Consider the following 22,791-nt stretch of genomic DNA (forward strand, 5'->3'; position numbering starts at 1 on the left):
TTAAGTATTAAGCATAAAAAAGAGGAAGAGAGTATATGCAAAGAGAGAAACCGAAGTAAAGGAGGCCGGTCCAAAGGCATGGCTACAGCAAACGGCTTAAATAGTAGCAAAAAGAAGCGATGGCAAACTACTGCCTTTGCGTGAGATGATATAAAAATGCAATGTAAGTTCCATTCACGTAGTACCATTTGAAAATGTCTACCTAAGGGCCTTACTTCAAGAAACATGTGCACGGTGCCACGACAACCGACTGTTGAGCCGCATTGGACATTTAGAGGTAAGAATTACGTTTAGAGGCAAGTCCCCGAAACGTACCCAGTTAGACTTAAACAAACACTAGCTGTGTGAAAGTTACTCTAAGTATAAACGGGAGTGGCGCACACAAAATTTTTCCATTCAAACATGCACACGTTTCCTTAACATTTCGTTCAGATAATGCATTGCTCTGGACATTTCGAATCCGGACACCATCCTCGCGACAACTTCTCGGGGAGGTTGCGGTGTTCCGCGATACACGACGTAATTTGCCCTGCGAAAAAACAGCAACATCGGAATAGTTTCGTTTTCTCACGTTGAAGGTGAGTTTGAATGGGCGTGTCATTTCAAGATCTCAAAGTAACAAGGAATAGTAACGGCATAGTTGGCCCTACTACGGCCGAGGTTACAAATGCTGAAGCGTAATTGAATTAAAATCACTATATCCGCAGTTCCATATTGAAGATTTTATATCAGCGTAGACACACGTGACATATTTTCGGCGTATTAGAATAACAGTTTTTTTTTTTGTGGTTCAGGCGGAAGCAGCATTTGCAAGAGTATTTTCTTTTGTGTTTGCAATAATATAAAAAAAAGCGGGGTAGACAGAAAGAATATTACGTGTCTGTTTTTCTTAAAACGAATTTGAACGTTGTAGCGTAATTGTTACTCACCAGAGAAGTAATGAAGTAGTTGTGGTACTCCGACATCATGTCCACTTGCTGAGCCTGCAACAAGCGAGAATAATATTTCTATTACGATTTTCTTTAAACAAAAACTCACACTTTGTGCGTTTTCTAATGTGGTCATTTGAAGAAAAAAAACGTTCTTGTTTCCGTTCCTGTGTACACTCCGAATCTGTTGGTGCAAAAATAAACAACAAATGTTGACTGATACTTTGTTTTTGAGGAACAAACATATTCGTGTCTTTTAGCCACAATAAGGTTCATAGTTAAATGCTGTCCATTCGAGAATATAGTTACAAAAAATGTGTGGTAATTTCGGAAAACTGAAAAAAACATCAAGTATTTTATTTTTAAGGTAATATTTAACCATTTATTCGTTGGGCAATAGTTATTTGCAGTTCGTCTTTACACAGCCAATAAGGTTTCTTACTTAATATACGAGGAGTTTGATTTTAATTCGAACAGGAAGTTCAAAACAAGGGGTGGTAATTGGACGAGTGCCGTCCTCACCGCGTATTTATCAGGCTTGGCGGATGGAGGGATAATCGTCACGGTAAGGCGGCTAAGTATAACTAAAGTTCGTTAATTAACTTTTTATTATTATGTTGCAACTTTTGACGGCTATTACTGCTCGAGGCCAGACCAATTAAAAGAATTTGCAAAGATATACTAGTTTTTGTGATATCAGATATTAATTAATCAATTTTCACATTTTTAGCCGGATTACTAATTGCGCGCAAAAACAGCGTTGCATACTTTGCCCACATCGAGGCTTAAAAGAGTGACGTAGGAGTTTCAGTCTGTACGATAAAAGCGCTAAAAGACGACGGACAAATGAAAAGACTACTAACACCACAGATCGCCTCTGTGGTGTTCATAGTCTCCTAACTTGTCGGTCGTCTGTTTAATTTTTATCGCTTTTATTCTATACGATAAATCACCAACTAGCCTAAGTACCTTTCGGGCAGTAGGAGCTGAAATTCGGCTTTTTTCTGTCGTTTTCTGCGTCTGCGGTCCCAAAACCTCTATTATCCATCAATTTGTCGAAAATTACGAGGTGTACGGAACCTCAACTTCACATTCCGTGACCAGACAGGGCTATAGCTCTCTTCAAAACTGGAAGGCACGCAATACGAGTATGACGGACTGTTTTAGCTCATACTGCCCGCGATAGTAACCCTTCTACAGTTCGTTTCAGTCCCGTTGTCACTTGTGCCGTCGGCGCACCCATCAGGGCCCCCCTGCCGTAATAGTGACGACATTATTAAAACGCCTGCATCACTCTTCCAAGCGTCACTGTTGACAGGATTTGCGGCGCTCTTTTTGTGTGCCATTCTGGAGTCGCGCTAAAAAGTGACGAAATTCATTAATAAACATCTAAAAGTCTAATCAAATTTGTCAATTTCGTTTCATTGATGTGGCTTCTAACAGCAATTGCCGTCAAAACTGCAATTACAACATGACCCCTAATATCATTAGTTAAAAATGATTAAAAAATTTAATTAATCAGCTATTTAACAAGACGATTATCACCTCATCGAATGTCCACCAAACCTGATAAATACATGTTGAAGACGGCAATCGTCTATTTCTCACCCCATCTTTAAAAAGAAAAAAAAAGTTATGACAGAAATAATAACAAAGAGATTGTATATTGAATCCTACTGAAGCAAACAAAGACTGTTATGGCGGCGATACCCAGTATTTTAGATTAGGAGTGAACCGTTTCCTCGTGAAGTTGACTGTGAAAGTACCAGAACGCCAGGCTTCCACCGATTCGGTTTTGCAAAATACAATGGTGATGTTAGTTGTAAGAAGTGGGATTGTTGTTTCGTTTGTTCCACATGGCTATTTTTCCTTCGTAAGTTATAGCTTTGCACGCTGTACAGTTCATTTTCAGAAAATTGCTTCACGTTGCCGTCCCATGTAGTCCCTACCTTCACTAATAAAAGCCCGAACCACAACATTAATGTCTTTGCGGCGTTTGCTTCCGCAGGCTACATGTATAAAGGGTTCAGTTACTAAAAGAAAAATACTTACGATAATTTAATTACAAAAACTAACGGCATCCGAGTAGGCGCGAAGCATGAGAGCGAGGAAGGAACACACGTGAACGCACGTGTTTCAGAGCCGTGTGAATCCGCTCCGTAGGCACGTCCAGGACGATGTTCTTGATGCCGCTCTTGCCGACATCCTTGAGGATCTTTCGGTATTCCACTCCGGACTCGAACTGCCGCACTACCACCTTCCGCTCGCGCATCAGAGGATCTTTCAGGATCTCTTGGAGCCGGATTAAGGCTGCAGAAGAACACGACAAATCAACATTATTTTTTTTTTTAAATTCTCAATAAACGTATTATTCTAAAAGCCTTTTAAAACAATCGGGTTATGCTTTCACAAGCCTTTTCGCTTTAGGAGGAATAATATGCTGTGCTGAATGCACGTGGACAATCGTTTATAGTATAGTATACGTGTATCTTAACAATCTGGGAAGTTTCGCGGCAACTTATACAAGGTGTTTGAATTTAATCCGAACATACTTTTGGTTAATCAAGGGGTGAGAGACGAGGGGTCGTCTTTACCCTGCCTGTATCAGGCTAGGCGGATATTAGAGGATGAAATAATCGTCATGGTAAGCTGGCTAATTAATTGGTATCTTTTAACTAAATTTTTAATTATTGTTTTTTTGGGGGTCATGTTGAAATAGCAGTATTGATGGCAATTACTTTACAGGTCAGAACATTTTAAAGAATTTGCGAACAGGTAATATATTTGAGATAACGATGATACAATTTCACGTTTTTTAGGCGATTTAAGAATCGCGCGCTAAAAGAGCGCCGCAAGTCCTGCCCACAATGATTCTTAAAAAAGTGACGTAGTCATTTCTGTCGCGTCGTCTCTCGTGTCGTCGGGGCACCGAGGGCACCGAGATAGTGACAACGTGATTCAAACGACCACGTCATTCCCTCAAGCGTCATAGTGGCCAGGGGCTGTGGCGCTCTTTTGGTGCGTAATTCTTAAATCGGGCTAAACAACGTAAAGATAAATAAATAACATCTAAAAAAAAAACTAAAATTTTTTCAAAATATTTTTCTAGTCTCGCCTCTAATAGGAATTGCCGCCAAACTTGAATTGCAACATGGCCACTAAACCAATAGTTAAAAAGGGAATTATTGAATGTTTGTTCATTAGCCAGCCTAATAAGACGATTATCCCATCATGTTATGTGCGCTGAACCTGATAAATACATAATAAGGACGACACTCGTTTAACTCCCCCCTACATGAAAAAAAGATGTGTTCGGATTAAGATATAACGGCAGGTATACGATATTACATAATATTTACAGGTGGCTAATTTATGCAAGATTATTATTACAGGTATGGAACTGGGCAAAGCAGTTTTGGAGCAATCTGGGGAGCAGAAAAAACTGCACTTTGGAGCAGGCTGGGAGCAGCAAAAACGAGGTCAAGGAGCAAGTTGGGAGCAGCATACGAGTTTTAAGAATGTTAAAATAAAGGCTAAAAATCCCCTAATTTAAAAAAAAAAAAAAAATATGGCATGCAGACACTCCATGTGAACTTAACGGTAGTTTCAATAAACGTTTTAGTGGCAAATATTTTTCACAGAACTACGTGCTAATTACACACAAACGTATGAAGCAAAACTTCAGATGACTCTGTGACACGTGACAAAACCGACTTGAAGAGGTAAATATACACACGTACAAATAGCTTCCAATGCTCAGGATTGACTAGTAAGGTGCTCCGAAGAATAAAAATGCAGGTACAGAAATGGTCTTTTATTTTGCCGTGACTAGAAGAAGATAATGAATGTCCGTGCTCATATAAATCTATTAGGACTTCGTCAATTGCTCACGGATACACATCACGTTTTCGAGATTCGGAGCCAATTTCGCATTAGCCTCCGCTAACAGCACTTCTCCAGACCTAATCTTCTCTATCTCTTTTTTTTTTCAGACCCGACTCAATCAATGACTGCGCATGTTCAAGCATAGTCCGCTAACAGATGATGCGCTGTTCAAGTTGTCGCTGTCCTTCCTGAAGACGAGCTCGCATCGTACTCGCTTCACTGTTCTCCCTCTTTTTCCTCTCGCCGTCTTGCTTTTCGACCTCTAGCCTTTCTGTGTAAACTTTATGAGACTTCTTCGCAGCTTGCAGCAAGTCTGCTGTCAAAGGCACTTTCGTGATATCATTGCCAAATCACTTGAGGGAGCTTTTGACTTCGCGCATTCCGTCTTCAAAGCGCTATCAGCGCAATCACGAACTGACAGCTGGTATCTTGCTCCGTCAAACGCCTCACTGCTCGCTTACCTTTGTTCCCAAGTTTTCTGCGCGGGGCCGCGGGGCAAGCCAACGCGGGCTACGGGATTGCAATAGCCCCACGTTTGCACCACTATTTAGATCTTCAGACGAAGCGACTCCAGGACTTCAGAAAAGCACGGCGAGCATGCAGCAATGGCCGCTAACGTTGGCGGCAGCAACCTTCAGATACAGATCTTCGGATTCGGATCCACTGGCCGGAAGTTCCGGTATCAATGTTACAAGCGGAAACTGCGAGACGGCTAATTTCGAAGAGGCTCGTTTATAATTCCAGTTTGGGCGCACCTTGGCGTAATGTTGTGCTTATTTATACTTTTGTGTCAGTGTGGCGCATCAAAAGTCATTAGTCTCATGGTTGCGCATTTAGCGCACAAGTTCCATCCCTGTTATTTTGCATGATACTTAGATCCTTAGTAAAAGTTGACTACCCGAACAGAAGCCGTAAGTCTAATTGCTTGGTGCGCAAAATATCGACAATAATAAAATGATTACTGCTGAGTACAAGGATGCCTCAAGCCTATATTAGCACAACAAACAGTACAGTTTGCGGTGCAGACACTCAGTACAGCGTCCTAAGTGTTATAGTATATACATTAAGGCATTACTTGATCATCGTATTGGGCTTAACTCCTTCAATTGGGTAGCGGTGACTATACTTTACCTTAAACTTAAAAAAAGACGGTGAAAGTATTTTTATGAAGAACACGAAGACAGCCGAACAATACACGGATTCTAGGGATTAAAGCTCAGAATACGATTAAATCTAGAATTTAAATGTGTGCAGGGTCAATGAGCGGGATGCTTTGCTGCATCATTTTCCATGCGCATATCTAATTTGTATTTCTAATCGCATTTTGAGCCTCGTCATTTGCTGGGATCTTTTTATTTTTTTACCATGATTGACCTTTTCCATATTCTGCAGGAAGGTGAACTGGCAGGGATATTATAGAGCGTAGATGTGATTGAACGTACAGCTGCTCAAAGGAGGTAACCTCTCAAGTCATGCTCCCGCATCCAGTACCTCCCACTATAGTGCACAGGACTCCTGAAGTGTAGTAGAGTCCTCCGCGCTCTCGGCACTTAATTAAAGGCAGGCATTTCTTCTCGAGAGTAATGTTGGCCGGAGGTAAGGCATTTTCAATTTTTCAGAAAACAACATTGTAGGTTCTCTCGTTAAAAGCGGAGCCCAATCGTCCCTCACCGTCGTTCTCTTCGTAGAGGATGGCGAAAGTCCTCCAGTCCTTGTGCTTGATGAAGTCCAGATAGGCCTTGCCGAGGGCTGCCGGGTGCGGGAACAGGTTCACCGAGTGGTTGTCGGGCCTCGCCCTATAGTCCCAGTGGGTCTCGATGTGCGGCACGTCCAACACGTCGCACGCCGACCGAACCGCAGCGCTGGCTTCACCCGACTGTGGTCCGAACACCGCGGCCACGCCCTCTTCGAGTAAGGAGCACACCTTGCGGGACGCCTGCGGGAAGAACATCATTCGTCTTGTTGAGCGTCGATAAAGAAACCATATCGAGGCTCAACGGGCAGCTCTTTTTGGAGGACCTCCTCCGTTTGAATGACGTCCTGTTGGAAGACTTCCTCTTAGAGGACCTCTTCTTAAAGGGCATTCCCTTAGAGGACATCATTTTAGAGCACACATTCATGAAAGGCATTCTTTTAAGGGACCTCCTGTTTGGTGAGATCCTATTGGAAAATATCCTTTTGGAGGAACTCTGTTTAGAAGGAACCTTCTCTCGGAGAACATTCTCTTTGGTATATATATAAAAAAAAAGAGCGTAAAGACGAGGACGAAGTAAAAGGTAACCTACCGGTTGTTGTTGTTGATAACGGGCTTTATGGCGCAAAGCTACTATGGCCATATTGTGCCAAGCTTGTTTGGTTGAAACATGCTCAGGACTTATTGATACAAATTATCTGAAAAGGTTTTTGTGACAAGGTTAAAAGTCATAGAATTCAAGTTACGACTCCAGTAAGAAGCCGGTTTCTTTTAAGTAATTTATGACACGATAAAACAGTACTATAGGAGTTGCCCCAATTATCAGCACTGGGTGAAAAGGAATCTGGCGTGAAAAAAACTCGGGGAAGTGTGTACGTCGTTCTTGCTCAAGCACTGGGCACAGCCACAAAATGTGTAAAATTGTTAAACGCTCCCCACAGTCATCCCACAGGGGTGGGGCTTCCCCCTGAGCAGATGTTTGTGGGTGTGGTAGGAGTGTCCGATTCTAAGACGACACGAAAGAACTTCATGGCGGCGGGTTCCCGTGGGGTGCTCTCTCCCACTTACGAAGAACTGGTTTAATCCTGTGAGGTTTGTTTTCGCATCCAGACTCCACTTCGATTGCCATAGTTGGAAAACTAATGATTTTACTAAGGGCTTCATATATTGAAATGGAATCTGTGAGGTAGTTGGCGGTAGGTGCTTAGAGCTAGGGCCAATTCGCCAGCTCTTTCGTTACCTAGAATCCCCATATGGCTAGACACCCAGCAAAATTTAGTCTTGGCCAAGCCGCAGACCACATTGTAGCTTTGATCGGACAAGTTGTGTCAGTCTATTTTAACTTCCCTTCATTGAGCAAAGTGTGGTGAGCACACTTTGAGAATCCACGGATAAAATAGATTTCATCGTCTTGCTGGTGAGAATATACTCCAAGGCCGCCAACACCGCATACAGCTCTGCCGTGTAAATACTTGCGCATTCTTTGAGACGCTGAAGCTTACTGAAGTCTTCAGAGTAAACTGCTGATCCTACAAAATGCAATGATTTGGCACCATCGGTATAAAATTGGGAGTAGTTACCATCCTTCTTCTGCACCTTACGGAATCCTTGCTGAATCACCCCTGGGGGGATGTTATGTTTGTTAAATCTAGTAAAGTACCAATCACAAAAGAGGGGCAACATACTCCACGGAGCTTCATTTTCACCCGTCTGCAAAAGGTCGGTCTCGTGAAGGGCGAGGTCAGGAGATGTACAAATGCCCTCAAGGCGAAGGCTTAAAGGCGTACGGTACAACCATGGGCTTATGTTCGAAAAGACAAGCGAACCGAGAATATTGCAAAGCACCATAAGTTGAGTGATTTGGTTAGGACAGAATTCTGGAAGCATAAGTAACAGCCAGATAACGTCGTCCGTGCCTAAGTGACATTTGATTAGATTTAGCGTACAAGCTAGGAATGGGCGATGTGCGGAGGCCACCTGTAGCAAGCCTTAAACCGAGATGATGCACAGGATCTAACATTTTGAGTGCAGAAGGATTTGCTGAGTCGTAAACTATAGCCTCCATCGGGCCTTTGCTTTCAGTCTTTTAAATTATATCCTATTTGAAGAAGTAGGGTACCTCTGAAAGGTATCCCATGCCCTATGCTGCTTTCTTTCTTGTGGTGGCAGAGTCTTCATTCCACCAAGGCCTACACCTCTTGGGTAAATTTTCGGAGTTGCGAGGAATGGCGTCTTGGGCGGCACTTATGATTTGCTCCGTAACATACAGTGTCGCTTCTTCGGGTGACAAATTTGCTAGAACTGACGGGTCAAGCACCGCATAAAGCTTAAAGAGTGCCCAGTCGGCTTTGTCCAGTTTCCACCTAGGGGTTCGTTTTAAAATAGTCGGCAGAGGAACGAGGCTTTCAATTACAACCGGGAAATGATCACTCCCAAAAGGGTTGTTTAAAACCTTCTAAGAAAAACAGGGAAGTAATGATGGTGATGAAATGGAGGGGTCGATGGATCTGAAGCAATTATGAGTGGAACAATAAATTGTTCGTTTTTTATTATTTAAAAGACATACGCCTGAGGACAGTAAACACCTTACTACAACAGCGCCACGAGAGTCAAGGCGCTTACTGCCCCACGTGAGGCTGTGAACATTAAAATCACCACAAACTAAAAAAAAGGTGTTGGAAGTTGCTGAACCAATCCTCTAAGTTCATGAAGATGCAGTTGACGATGAGGTGGTAAATACAAGGACATAATCGTAATGTGACGACCAGCGAGAACACGTACCGCAACTGCTTCTAGGGATATACGCAGAGGCACTTCCACACACGCTATGCCACTCCCTACAACAATGGCAACACCACCAGAAGAGTGGTCTGAATCAAGATTCTTTCTAAAAACGCGGTGACGATTAAAAACATTTGTATGGGTGTTGCTAAGATATGTCTCCTGCAAGCACACAGCGATGGGCTATAGCTCATCTAGAAAAGAAATGAATGTCAGCAACATTTCGCAGGAGACTTCTACAGTTCCACCGTATAAAACTATACGTGTTTATGTCAGAAATGGTTCAAAGTAACGACAAAACAAAAAAGAAAACCTGCCCTACGTGCCGTGGGGTGGTTTAAGTGTGGTTACTCGCGGATTGAGCTTTTTCTGGGATGACTTTTAAAGCCTAGCGTCATCAGGTGGGACCAAACGAGGGGGAGGAGGTTCACCAAGTTCCATCCGCTCCTCATCAGGTTGAACGGCTGAGGGAGCAGCTGGTACGGGCACCTCCTTAGATGTCGAGGCCTCTCCTAAAGTCTGAAAACGAAACACACCCTCATTCCTTCTGGGAGGGGTCTGAGTAACCAAGGCAGGCACATCGTTCGATGGCCCGTCTTTTGTAATGGAGGAGGCACCAGTGCCTTGTCCCTGAGGCTGGTGTTGCCGCCTGTCCTCTTGTCTCTCCTCCATTAGCATAGAGGCATCCCTTGCCTGTGCACCATCTGGAGGCCCCTGTGGTTTCTTTGGTTCCAACGATAGACGGAGTCGTGGAGCGAATCTTTGTGAGGCAGGGGGAGGTGGTGAAATTGCCAGGTCATTAGGACAGACCTGGGTTCCTACCGAGGACTTTGATGGCACACCCCTACACGTGCCACCAAAGAGTAAGGCCCCTTCTGCAGGAAGGAGAATCGCTTCCTGGCTTCGGGGAGCGAAATGTTCTCTTTCACTTTGAGTGTTCTAATTTCTTTTTCTTCTTTGCATTTTTCGCAAGATCGGGAATAAGCAGGGTGATGTTCATTGCAGTTGATGCAGCAAGGTGGATTTGAGCAATTTTCTGCAGGGTGATCATTTTTGCCACACTTGGCACACGTTGTCTTTCCACGGCAGCTATGGGCGCTATGGCCGTATCTCTGGCAATGAAAGCAACGCTGAGGGTTTGCCACGTACGGCCGTACTCTACAGTTCAGATATCCCGCTTTGACTGATTCCGGAAGCGCCTTCAGCTCAAAAGTCAGAATGACATGCTTTGTCTTCATCTCTTGACCGTTCCGGCGAAAAGAAATTCGCTTTGCCGCGATGACTTTTTGGTCACGAAGGCCATCGACAATTTCATCCTCGGTGGATTATAGGTCATCCTCCGCTATGACGCCTTTAATAGTGTTCAAAGTGCGGTGGCGTGATACAGTAATCCTATAGTCAGAAACCGAGGTGAGTGCCAGCAGGTCTGAGCTTTGCTGACAGGTTACAACTTCAAAGAGGAGGTCTCCAGATGGCATTCTTTTTGCTTTAAAATTCTTCCCAATTACAGATTCAAGAGTATTAGAAACCAGGAAAGGGGATAGCTTGGATAAAGGTTTTTCTGTTTCAGAGTTCATGACGAGGCATCGAGGAAACTTCTCTACAGGTGCAAAGGCTTCTACAACGTGTACTTCGGTCCGGACCCTTCTCAGAGCCCGATCAGGTTTTTTGTTCAGTTTGGAACCCATAAGAAATTGGAAGGCGTTCGGCATCTGTAGCGCACCACCCACCACGGAACCTAACAGGGGGATATCTAATGCGCCATAGCAATAAAGGTTTTGACGACATTACACTCTCAGTGCTGGCAAGACACTATAACCTAGTGTGGGTCCAGACAAGGGATCTATCGCCACCCAAGGTTAGCCTTTGGGTGGTCGAGCCCGGGGTAGGTTTGGACCCTTTGGAACCCGAGGGGCTTCAAAGGGTCCAGGCTTACCTCGGGCTCGACTCAACCACGAGGATGCCCTTTTCCCCGGACACGTGAATGCCACAAGCAGCCAGACGTGGGCGGGCGAACCCGCATGGCTCGGGGTCCGTTGTGACGCCACTCACTAAACACCTGCTTTCACAGGTGCCCCCTGCGGGGAGGTAACCTACAGGACACGCCGCTGTGTCGTGTCGGTTACCTTTTACATTGTCCTCGTCTTTGCGCTGTTTTGTTTTAATTATGTCTGCGTACCAAATAGCCCAAATTTCTACGTTAATCCTCCTAGGGAACTTCCTCTTGGAGGAGATTCTTTTGGGGTAAATCCTTTTGGAAGATATTTTTAGAGGACCTCTTTTTGGAGGATATTTTCTTGGAAAAACTCCTTTTGAAGTACCTTTCCTTCAATGATATTTTGGTCCTTCAAAAGGAGCTGTCGACAGCAGCCTTTAGATGTTTTTCTTGATTACCTGGAAGGAGTCCAGTCGTTCGATGTGCTCCACGCGTGCCAGGAGTCTGGAGCCTGCGGCAACGAACTGCGTTCCTGGCTCGGCCAGTCCCATGGTGTTCACGCGGTCCACGGCAGAACTGAACGCCATCTCGAGCACGTCATCGCCTGTCTCGAAGATCCCGCCTGCGGATGAATGACATACCACGTCTTAAGGTATGACGGCGTTTTTTTTTTTTTTCCGAAACTTTATTTGTACAGAGCTTTGTGTGTATAGATGTGCATATGGTAACCGCTTTGTGTGTATGAGCTAATTATTTGATTAAGAAACACCAATAAATAACCCTTGAGAGTGCCATTACTGTAGGCTGGACAGGTATTCCGAAGAGCTTGATACCCTTGACAAGAAAGCGCACACATAATTAGAATTTGTATTTCATTGTCTATTGCAGGCCATTGAGAGGAATAGCTTTGACAGTGCATAGTCATGCATCGATCTTACCAGCGTCATCCTCGTCATTGCCTTGTTACCCACTGAGAGATAAGTGTATTTGAATGTAATAGACGTTGTTCATCTGTCGTCGAGAGCCCCGCTGCATGGTGTCACACTTTTTACTCGATTTTATAAAAAAAAGGAAAAACCCATTGCGTAAAATATTTTCTTGACGTAAAATATATATCTAGGCGCTTATAAGGAATCACGTACGAAACAAACAGTGGAAATGTCGCACATCCCAGAAATGAATTGGGGATTAATTTACAAAACCAGTAAACCTTTCTCTAGCAGCTTAAATTTGTATTAAATGATCCGTGCATTCATGGACTTTCTTCTGAGACCCTAAATAAAGTACTTCTTTATGTTTCATTATAAAGTAAAATTTAGCCTGTTGCTTACCCTAAAACTTAAGAAGTCGTGCGGGAAATTATTTCAAAAATTCAAAATTCAAGCAGCCTTTATTTATCTATTTGGAAAACAACAAGACATATACTAACAAAAAACGAGTAGTAAACGTTGACGTCATTAAAAAGGCGTAAAAAAAAAACACTTTAAATAACTTTGAGATTATGCGGGTGGAAACCTCGTGGTATTGAGAGCTGAATTTAATTTAAGGAGCTTGCGCTACTACAGTGAGCGCGTAAGCGCTATCTTCAGTTACGTAGATTTGAGGTAATTATGCTAACTTTATCAATCAATCCGTTAGAGTGTAGGTTTACTGTCTTACTAATTTGAATAATGTGAAAAAAGAAAACACGATACTCAGACAAACAGACCATTTTATCTTTTGATGAGCCCGGGACGTCAGAGATGCCCTCTGGTTAAAAAAAAGAAAAGCATCTATCGCGATCTTTATGGCCCGTGATTAATATTTCCGCATGCCTGCACCATGTAATGTTGTGGTTACCTTTAGCAATGCCCGGCTAACACGTGTTTTTGCATTCAGCGTCACCGACAAGCGATTAAACTGTAATAACGTGGTCTAACAAAATATTTGCACATTTGAGCCAGTTATTTAATCGGGGAGTGCTTTCACCTCATCACAAGACAGATCTTGCACTCCCCAGATGTGATCCTGGTAGCAACGACACACGAAACAGTACTTCGAAATACTGCTATATAATTTGTAATATTGGATAATATTTGCACGAAAGACGTGTATAGCTGTCAACTAATGTACGGTGATTTATAGCAATTTGCGGAGTTTTAGCATAAGGGTTTACCATAAAACGATTTGTTAAAACAAAAAGAAATTTCAAACAAAAAAGATACTAAAATTGCTGGTGTGAGAAAATGCTACTATCAATCATCGCGAATTAGTAGACTTTGTATGTTGGCAGATCATCACTAGTAGTGTTCGACGATTGTCTTACCAATCTTGATGTCGGCATGAGCGGCCAAACAGCCGAGTAGAAGCAGGCAGAGTACCTCGGGGGTACCCATGGTTGTCGCTGGAGCGTCTCCCAGTCGGGACGTCTCTCAGCCGAAGGACTGCGGCATGGACACTCGGCGCTCGATCTGCATCGAGGGACGTCTAGCTGTCGAATCGCAGCAGGAATACCGGCGCTGTCAGACGAACGGGTTTTGGCAGCGTTCGTCTGCTGCGCCGTGACAGTGGACAGTCCTCCCCTCCAGAACAAAGGCCCGGGAGCCGAGCGAGCAATTCGTCATTCGCATCTGCAGTACGGCGAGGCGGCTCGACAACATTGTGGTAAACTCCGCCCGTGTTTTATAGGAAAAGAAATAAAAATAATCATGCCTGATTCGAGGAGACGGAGTTCTGATACGGAAGATAGCTATAGTTCGACATGCTTGAGAGCATCGCGGTAATGTGCTTTAAAGAAAAATAAAAAAAAGATAATGCATTGCTTATAAACACAGTTTCCACCTGAGAAGTAGAACACTAGGGCGAATTTTTAACTGTTCACGTTAAAAAGGTGCATAAAATATCTAGCCTTGATGCCATCGTATTCGGGGAGTGTTTGACCATCCCGCCGTTTGACGTTGAATACACCGCCATCCAATATATGTTTTAGGAGTGATTTAAAATAAAGGTTTTGCGAAGATGGCAAAATTTTGAGGCTACAGCTGAAAGTATACGTTCCTGGGTTTATTGTACCACTTATATAAACTGCCCATTTGTAGGAAGCTGGGCCTGCCCATGTAACAGTAGAGACATTGTAGGTTTGGATTATATTACTGCTGTTTGCCTTCTGTAAGAAATAAGGAGTTCGCAAAAGTTTTCATTAGCGCTGACCTGAGATTTAAAACAGTTATAAGGCGATTACTCACCCCACCAGCACCACGCTATCAGCGTCATCATTGACGTATTTTATTTGTGTCATACTAAATTAAAAAGGAAATATCAAGAGACACTAAACCCAACTTTGTTGACAATGGATAAAGCGTACAACACGTTTCTTGAATTATTTAGACGGGCCGTTACTTGAAATGTATTTATAAAAGCATTAAACTTGTTAGAGAGGGGCGGAAGCCTTAGATGACTTCTGAGCCCCTGAGATACACATACGAAATATAATATTTTAGAGTGATCTAAATTGGGTCCATGATGTATTAAAATAATTTTCTTTTAAATGTAAAGATAATTAAATCATGGAAATGAAACGATTAGTGCAAACCTGTAGCTCTGGCTTATTTTATACTTTACGCCTAAAAGGTTGATTTATAATGGGAACGTCGTTTTTTAATCCTCAAAATGTCTAAACAAAATATAGTATAGTTATACCACCAGGGCAAGCTTTGAGTAGTTCAAATATGGCAGAAGTGTTTTTGAATATAAGTTGCAGCATTTACCACAATGAAGTGCAAAAAGAATAAAATGAAACGACATGCTTGCGGTTTCAGAATTCTTCCTAATCATACCTACAGTTATGCCACATTGGCTTGTTCCTTCAACGGGAGTTTTAGTAGTAGCAGTCTTGAGAAAAATTATTTACAAATTAAACGTATAAAATATGTAATGGATGGTCCATGTCTAGACGTTACTTATAACCTAACTTGAGACAGGGAAGGAAAAGAACGACACATAAAAAAAAATAGACAACACACAACGACTCCGAAGTCGGAAACGTTGTATGTTGTACCTTTCTTATGTGTCTCCCAGATGTTTTCCTGTCTTAGATTAAGTTGTGTCAACTTTTCACGAGCTAGCCTGCACGCTTAATCTTTTTTGCCTAGAGTACATTTACAACTTCGCAGTATTTATTATACGGTACTTATTCTGAAAGATGAGAACCGCGAAATATTGCTTGGCTCAAAGCCGGAGAAAAAAGTTATGAGGAAACTATTGTCTTGTACCCATATTTTCAATGTTAGCATTCCAAAATGTTAGTTTTAAGTGTTAATATATATTTTTTGATGAACACTCCCTCACCACAGAATGCCAATTTAAATCCCCAATAATCAAAGTCTGCGTTATTAGTTCGATAATATAGTCTTAGAAACCGAATATACGTTGTCACACTTCGGGTACTCCTAGACTTCAGAAAAGCCTGTGCCATCATTAGTCAACCTTTTTTGCTTGGTATATTATTTTTTTTTTCATGATCTTCCATTCGCAGTAATTAAATCGTATTTACGCTCGCACTCATTCTGTGTTAATCAAAATAAATAAGCAGAGACACTTAAGACTGCTTATGTGTAGGAATGCCTAAGCATTTCTACACGTAACGTGCCACCACGCCTTCCCTTTTCACACTGCGCTAAGGCGGTGACATCACACTCCCTCACTTTGCAGACGCGGGAGAACCCCACTGGCTTCACGACGGCTTTCGTGACGAAGCAGTTGCGTTGCTGTGCTTTACTTTGTGTTTTATTTCTGAGGCGCGTCCACTTTGACCATGTGACCATCTTTCGGGCACAAAGCCGCCGCTTTTTTGCGTAATGGGACAAGTAAGGCTTTCACCTTCAAATAATCAAAGGTCAGCTCCTTTAAAATTATCGCCAAGAGTTGGAAGTATCTCAGAACTAATTTTGTTTTCTATGTACACAGGGTACATCAATTCAAGTTGGAAACATATAATTATGCAAATGTCATGAGCATATTTTTCGTGTAAGACAGCAGGGCAAAGGACAGAAACACAAGTAGAAGACACACACAAACACAGTGTTGACTACCGACTGTATTTTTTATAACAAAATACATTGACACGAAAAAACTGTTAATCTGTTTTATTTTGTTGTGGGGAAAAAAACGAGTCGATAAAGACAAGAGAAAACACGCAGGCAAGCAGGTGAACTTCCGACATGTTTAAAGTTTATGACACAGAAACACAATCGTGGACTTTGCGAGTTCGTCCCCCTTTTAGTTTCTCGATGTCAGGTTTCCGAAATGTTGACTGTAGACAGTGAGCGAGGTTTTTGTGCGTGTGTTTTACTTGTCCGTGTGTTCAATTTGCACTATTTCATTTATCGTGACCAAGCAGCGCATCGCACAACTAAACACGTTGATATATATTTTTTAGATACAAGTCTAAGGATCTTAGGAGTAAAGCTACTGCGCTCGTCTAAAGTTGAAAACGTGGGTTAAGTTGAATTGTTTGCATAGTAATGTATCCAACTAAAGTGGTGATATTCTGCTCACGTATTTCGAGAATAGAATTCGCCATTCTCTCAGCTTTGGGCATTTCGGTACCGAATTTGGAAACCGTGTTAGAACCCTCGGTGCTGTTTCCTCTGATTGCATGCTGGCGTTACACTAATTATGTCAAATACTTCTCTTGGAGTCTGGGAGAACCATCGGAAATGTTAACAAGAACATACATACGGGGTTTACTAAATGTTTCACTCTACGGGGGAGGGGGGGGGGGGTTGAAATTTATTTGGGGTTCCAAGCTTTATATGTTTCTTTACTTCTCGAAAGTTAAAGGGGCTTTTGGAGTCAACTCGGAAGTGTAGAGGGTGTTTGAGGTAATATAAATCACTATAGTTATGTTTTAACATAAAAAAGCATGGCTTTACATTTTATAAAATTTGTTATTTCATTCTCAATTTTGTTTGGCAAAATAATATGGGACGGTGCATATTTTTTATTCTAATATGACACATTTAAAGCAGGGAATTTAAATAAGAATTACGGAAAACTTACCCTATATTTGATGAGCACAATCATGGTTTAAATTACACACAATATATAAAGTTTAAAGTACAAGGTCTGTCCGTAGAATGTTCAGCCATTTATATATGGTATAAAATGTAGGCGACCTAGGACAATGTCGCCTTAATTACCTTCAAAGCACTCCCTTTGGGAGCTCGCACACTTGTTCCCGCATTCCCTAGACGTTTCAGAACATTTGGTGAAACATTTTTAGGATGGCCATCGCCTGCCTCGTCGTTTTCTTTTTTATTCAGTCAGTGGTCTCGAATCGTGCCTTGTAACTGCGATTTCAGCTTTTGAAAAAAAAACCGAAGTTGCGCTAAGCCATTGGCGGGGCACGAAGGCGGGGGGGGGGGGGGGGGGGGGGGGGCTGGCAAATATAGGTGACGCAGTGTTTTTCCAGAATCGCTTGCACCAGACATAACGAGTAGGCAGACCCACTGTCGTGATTACGTTGCCAGTCACCAGCCGCCTATAAATATGGTAATTACCTTCTTAATGCGCTCATCGACCATACCCTATTTCTGTCTTTCTATCTCTCCTTTGAATTATTCCCGAAAGACTTGTGGAATTCGAATGGTGTACGTTGATGAATATTGACGTTTCAAGCAAAACTGGATGTAGATTCGCTGATCAACCCGCTCAGTTACTAAATCCGAGGATCACAAAGCACTTCACCTAGTTAATTTAATGTTAAGCAAAGTAAACTTTATTCAACCACCCAACTTCGTATCTAGGAGATTAGACCACTCAGAAAAAATTAGGGAATCGACAGCCCGAACCAACGTTCTGAAATATTCCTTTTACAGACACTATCAAAGAGTTGAATTACCTGCCACATGACACCATTTCCATCTTGTCAAACTCGCTTTGCTTTGACAGAGTGTTACATGACAGCTGGGGCAGACTGACATTACTAGGAAAATGTTTTGATCCTTGCGATGTGAATTCGAGTGATTACTGGGCGTTATACTGCTGCGTGTATAGTTGTGCCTACTTTGAATGTTTTATTATTCTTTAAACGTAGTTGATTAAACTACATCTGTGTTTTTTTACTCGTGTGTCCCGCGGCAAGCGAGAGTTATTTGTTTTTGCTGTTAGCGCATATTTTCCTCAGCTGATGTTTTTATCTGGCAGGTACGTGGAATGCGAGCAACAAATGTTTCTTTTATCATATTCCGGGCTTGATTTTCTTTGAGTGTGTTTTTCTGCGTGCTTGCGTTGCCTTGTTTTTTCTTTGGTACATATGCACGAGCGTATTTCTACCTTCACAACTATGGCTCCCCCCCCCCCCCCCCCCCCCCCCTGCAATAATGCCTTTGGGCGCTGCGGGGTAACCCGAAATAAATAAATAAATGGCGCCTAGCTAGCGACTAAGCGTACAAAAAGCGAAATTATTCCTCACGCATGCGCAGTAGGGTTTTGTCTGACTGTCTGCCAATTTACATTGAAGTTGTATCCCGGGCTAGCGAGATAACAAAAACTGGCCGGATACATTCTGGACATATTTCGGAGATCACATTTATAATTATCGCTTGTATAGGCGTGCGCCACAACAACGCTCTAACAAAACAAAAACAAAAAAAAACAAGAAAAAAAAGCAAAGAGAAAGTTAAAAGTAGGAAACATCGTAATCACAACGCAGGTAGAAAAAAAAATTGTGTTTTGTTCAGAATTTTCCAATATCCGTGTTTAAATTATGTTGCTGCGATACATTTGCACCGCTTCACGATTACAGAAAACGTAAATATTACTCTTAAAGATATCATCAGCCATGGCCAATTTACGAAGTTGTGAACCAATTATAAAAATAAAAGAATAAGCTCTGGCTTGTCTTTGACGCTGTACAATTATTTTAATTGCAATATAGTTGGGGTCCAACTGCCCCACAACAGTACATTTGACTTGATTATTCGATCTTGTTCTTTGATTTTGATCTGCCACACTGACCATTATGTATGCAAACCTGACACGTGCACACTTTCGAGTGCCTTCTGAGCATGTTCGATGATTGTACTTTGTCATAACTGTTGAATGAAAGCCCGGAATCTCGACAGTATAAACTTCTGTACTCCTTTTTCCGGCCCCTCAATCATGATATGTAGCAGTGGTGCAAATAAAGTTCGTGTTGTACTGCAAACTGAAACACTTTTCAGCTTGACGTGCCAGTCTGTTTGACAACGCGCATGCTCAGAACTTGCAGCAATGCAAGTCACCTCCACTGAAAATGCCAGACAAGGCAATCCTAAAATCACAAGTAAAGCTCGTGCGAGCCGTAAGAGGTTCATCTTGTTTTAGGGTGCATATACTATAGCGTCAGACACTGCATGCCCCAATACAAGTCCAACATTAGTTTCCTAAAGTGCAGTGTTGACCCTTTCATTGACACGCATGCTCCAACCCTTTCGTCCAGAAGTGCTTACCAAGAAGCACACTCAAAAGAGTGCGCCCGCAACTGTCCCACCTTGCACTCTGACGACAAATTACTTGCCTCCCAGTAAAGAGCTTAGCCAGTCAGGTGGGTGAAGAAGAGATACTGCGTTCAATGCTGACAAAGTTTCAGTAGCAAAGAGTGCTCGACCGAATTTGTTGTCTTGTTATAAACATTGTATTAGTCAAGGCGATCAATTATTGCTGTCATTTTACCGTGAAAAGTTCTTTGGCTAGGTGTTCGGCATTTCGTGAAGCCTAGATATAAAAGTGTGGCCGCGAGGCTCGACACTGATTGGTTGACGGGTGGGAGAAAGGGATTCAGGTGCTCGACACTGACTGGTTAACGGGGAGGTCATGTGACCAGAGGGGTTGGTGAGGAGGAGCGAGGTAGTCGTGGAGGAGCTTGACCACCTGTGCGCACGGAGGAAGAGGTGTTCGAGGGCAAAGAAGGCTCTGGATGATCGCCATGGATATCAGTCTTATATGCGTTAGTATTGTTTCATTCTAGGAACAACTATGAAGTGTACACATGATACGCGTTAAACTATATGATGAAGAGCGCCGTGAAAGTAGGCGTCTGGAAAATGAAAGTAAACGTTTGTGATGCTAGAACATTTCATATATGCAACACAATTGCCTAACAGTTTGCCATCACTTCTTTTTTTTTTCTCGCTTTTTTCACTATAGTCTGCATGCAGGCAGTTCGTATCGTGTGTGGTTTTCTTTCCTCATATCTGGGCGGATGTTCATTTTGTCGCATTATGGCTGATTATTTTTGGTAAAGAATTGAGGACAAGCCATGAAATGCATGTTTGCTTGTGCCGTTGTCGTACTGTAGATAGTTTATTTAGGTATAGCTATGAAGTCTCCTTAGATTGCTATTAAATAATTTAGAATCGATAGAGAGAAGGTAGTCAGTACATTATAGTTAAAAAGTTGTTATAAAAATCAATATTAAGAATACAAGTGGCAAATAAAAAAAAGTAAAATAAAACGGCACCGATATTTGTTACTTTTGGCGTGGTTTGCAGTAATTATAGCGAACGCGACCAACTTGTAGCAGCTCGTCCACGCCCCGTTTTTTAAGTTCCTAATTATGTCTAAAATTAGACGCGGAAGCCTCGTTTTAACCAAACATGGCGACGAGCTAATGTTACTGACACTGTAATTGTCTGACGACGTTTTTACCTAAGACATTTTAAATTATGAAGCACATGACTATTATTTCGTGGAGATTCTATTTGATTATTAGCACTTTGATGTTGTACTTGATTGACGCGTTCGCAATCTTTATTAAAAGAAAGAAAACAAGAAAAAAAGAAGTAGACTCCTAACTGCAATATTGTCAGGTCGATGAAGACAGGTGATGAGCAGAAGGCATACGAGAAAATACGTACCGTGAGCTGAACAATTTTATGGCAACGTTCAATTGTTATCATCCCTCTCTCTTTGCTCCTATTTTGTTCAGCGTTTCCCTTTTGTTTTGGTTTGTTTGACAGTGACAACAAAACAATCGCAAATCTCCACACCGGTTGGGGAAATCAGTGGCGCCACGTAAACTACATTAAGACAACAGAAAAAAAAATCGGAGTGAATATCAGACGGTTGTAACCTTCAGACATTTCCTCCATCGACACCCTCTCATCAAACGATCGCATTGAGAACTGCCCCGATGGAGTTAGCACTGCTTCGACAAGTTCTTGGTTGGAGCAAAAGGAAGTGGAGCCAGCAAGAAGGCGTCGTGCTCACCTTCAGCATCCGTTCGTTTTCAGGTCTCTCGTTCGTTTCTCGATGACGCGGTCATGGGCCCGGGGATCTTCACGGGGAATCAGGGAGCGCACTCGACAGTCGCCCACCGCCGGGCTTCCAAGATGGCGCAGGTGGAAGGGGGGGCGCAGTGCGCAGGCGCCTCCTCGCCTTGCGCCCGGCTCGTCCCGGCAGCCGCGATCCTCCGCATCCCCTGGATCGATCGGTGGAAGTCGCGCGCTCTCCTTGTTCGCCGCTTTTGCTGTTCATGTTGTTACATATCTCATACGGACTCCAGAAAAGGTCTGCAAGGTTTACATGCATGCAGAACACCTAGACAGCCAATCCCGGGGAACAATACCAGGATCACAGCGAATTACAAAACTGATAACACATTAGATCCGAAAAAAGTGCGTTGCGGGCAGGGACGATGATTAAGGGGAGCGTCATGGCCCCTTTAGCCCGCGCACGCGGAACTTTGTTTTTGTAGGCGTAATATGTTAAACGAGACACACCTTGGTTTTTAAAAACACAGATCTACAGAACAAGCACTACACACCATAAAAGATTAAATTATTATTCGGAACATTGACGAGAATTTGTACACTAGCGTTTTTTTCTGGACATTACGAAGGCCTTGAATACGTTACAGATTGATGTTCTATTGATTAACAGTTAATTGAACGGGGTACGCGGCGTTGCATTAAAGCTTTTTGAAAGTCACCTAAAGGATCGGTATCACTATGTGCACATAAATAACGTAGCCTCTGATATGCGAGAAATACGACACGGAGTAATCCGAGGGTCATTCCTAAGCTCTTGTAAGGCGAATGCCAATTGCTTGTCCCATGACGCAAAATAAGCGGCGGCATGTGCGCGAAAGATGGTCACACCAATACGTCATCAAGCACGTGCCTCAGAAATAAAGCACAAAGAAAAGCACAGCAACCCAGATGCTTCGACACGGAAGCCGTCGTGAAGCCGGTAAGGTTCGCCGTTCCTGCGCAGTGGGAGAGCGTGATGTCAACGCCGGAGCGTCGTGTGAAAAAGGAAGACGTGGCGCGCTGCTTGTAAGAATGCACTGCGTGTAGGAATGCTTTCGAATTCATACACGTAAGCAGTCTTAAATTTATCTGCTGAATTGTTTTCCCCTCTAACGCTTCGGTCGCACGGCAGCTTTCTTGAATGGCCATAAAGCGCCTTTTAATTAATCTACCATATTTTCTTTGGTCTATAAGGCTTACCGTTGTGTAAGCCGCACCTCCCTATAAATGGTCGTTTTCACAAAAAGAAACGTTCGTCGATATGATGTATTATATTTAGTTTATGTTGCTGATATG

The 22,791-nt window shown here is 42.7% G+C and overlaps 1 protein-coding gene across 1 annotated transcript in view; it reads right to left on the reverse strand.

The window, feature by feature from the left end:
• Window positions 1-11,841, reverse strand: part of LOC8032620 (glutamate receptor ionotropic, kainate 2) — a 29,033-nt gene extending 17,192 nt beyond the window's left edge. Inside the window, exons 1-4 of the mRNA XM_029974964.4 lie at window positions 11,683-11,841; window positions 6,486-6,750; window positions 3,061-3,239; window positions 930-983 (exon numbers count right to left, since the gene is read on the reverse strand). Coding sequence (XP_029830824.2) covers window positions 930-983; window positions 3,061-3,239; window positions 6,486-6,750; window positions 11,683-11,811 — 627 coding nt within the window. The 5' untranslated portion in view covers window positions 11,812-11,841. The remainder of the gene's footprint in view (window positions 1-929; window positions 984-3,060; window positions 3,240-6,485; window positions 6,751-11,682) is intronic.
• Window positions 11,842-22,791: the final 10,950 nt, after the last annotated feature.

Source organism: Ixodes scapularis, unplaced genomic scaffold (assembly GCF_016920785.2).
Source record: "Ixodes scapularis isolate PalLabHiFi unplaced genomic scaffold, ASM1692078v2 PGA_scaffold2__306_contigs__length_199485367, whole genome shotgun sequence".
In the NCBI taxonomy this organism is placed as follows: Eukaryota; Metazoa; Arthropoda; class Arachnida; order Ixodida; family Ixodidae; genus Ixodes; species Ixodes scapularis.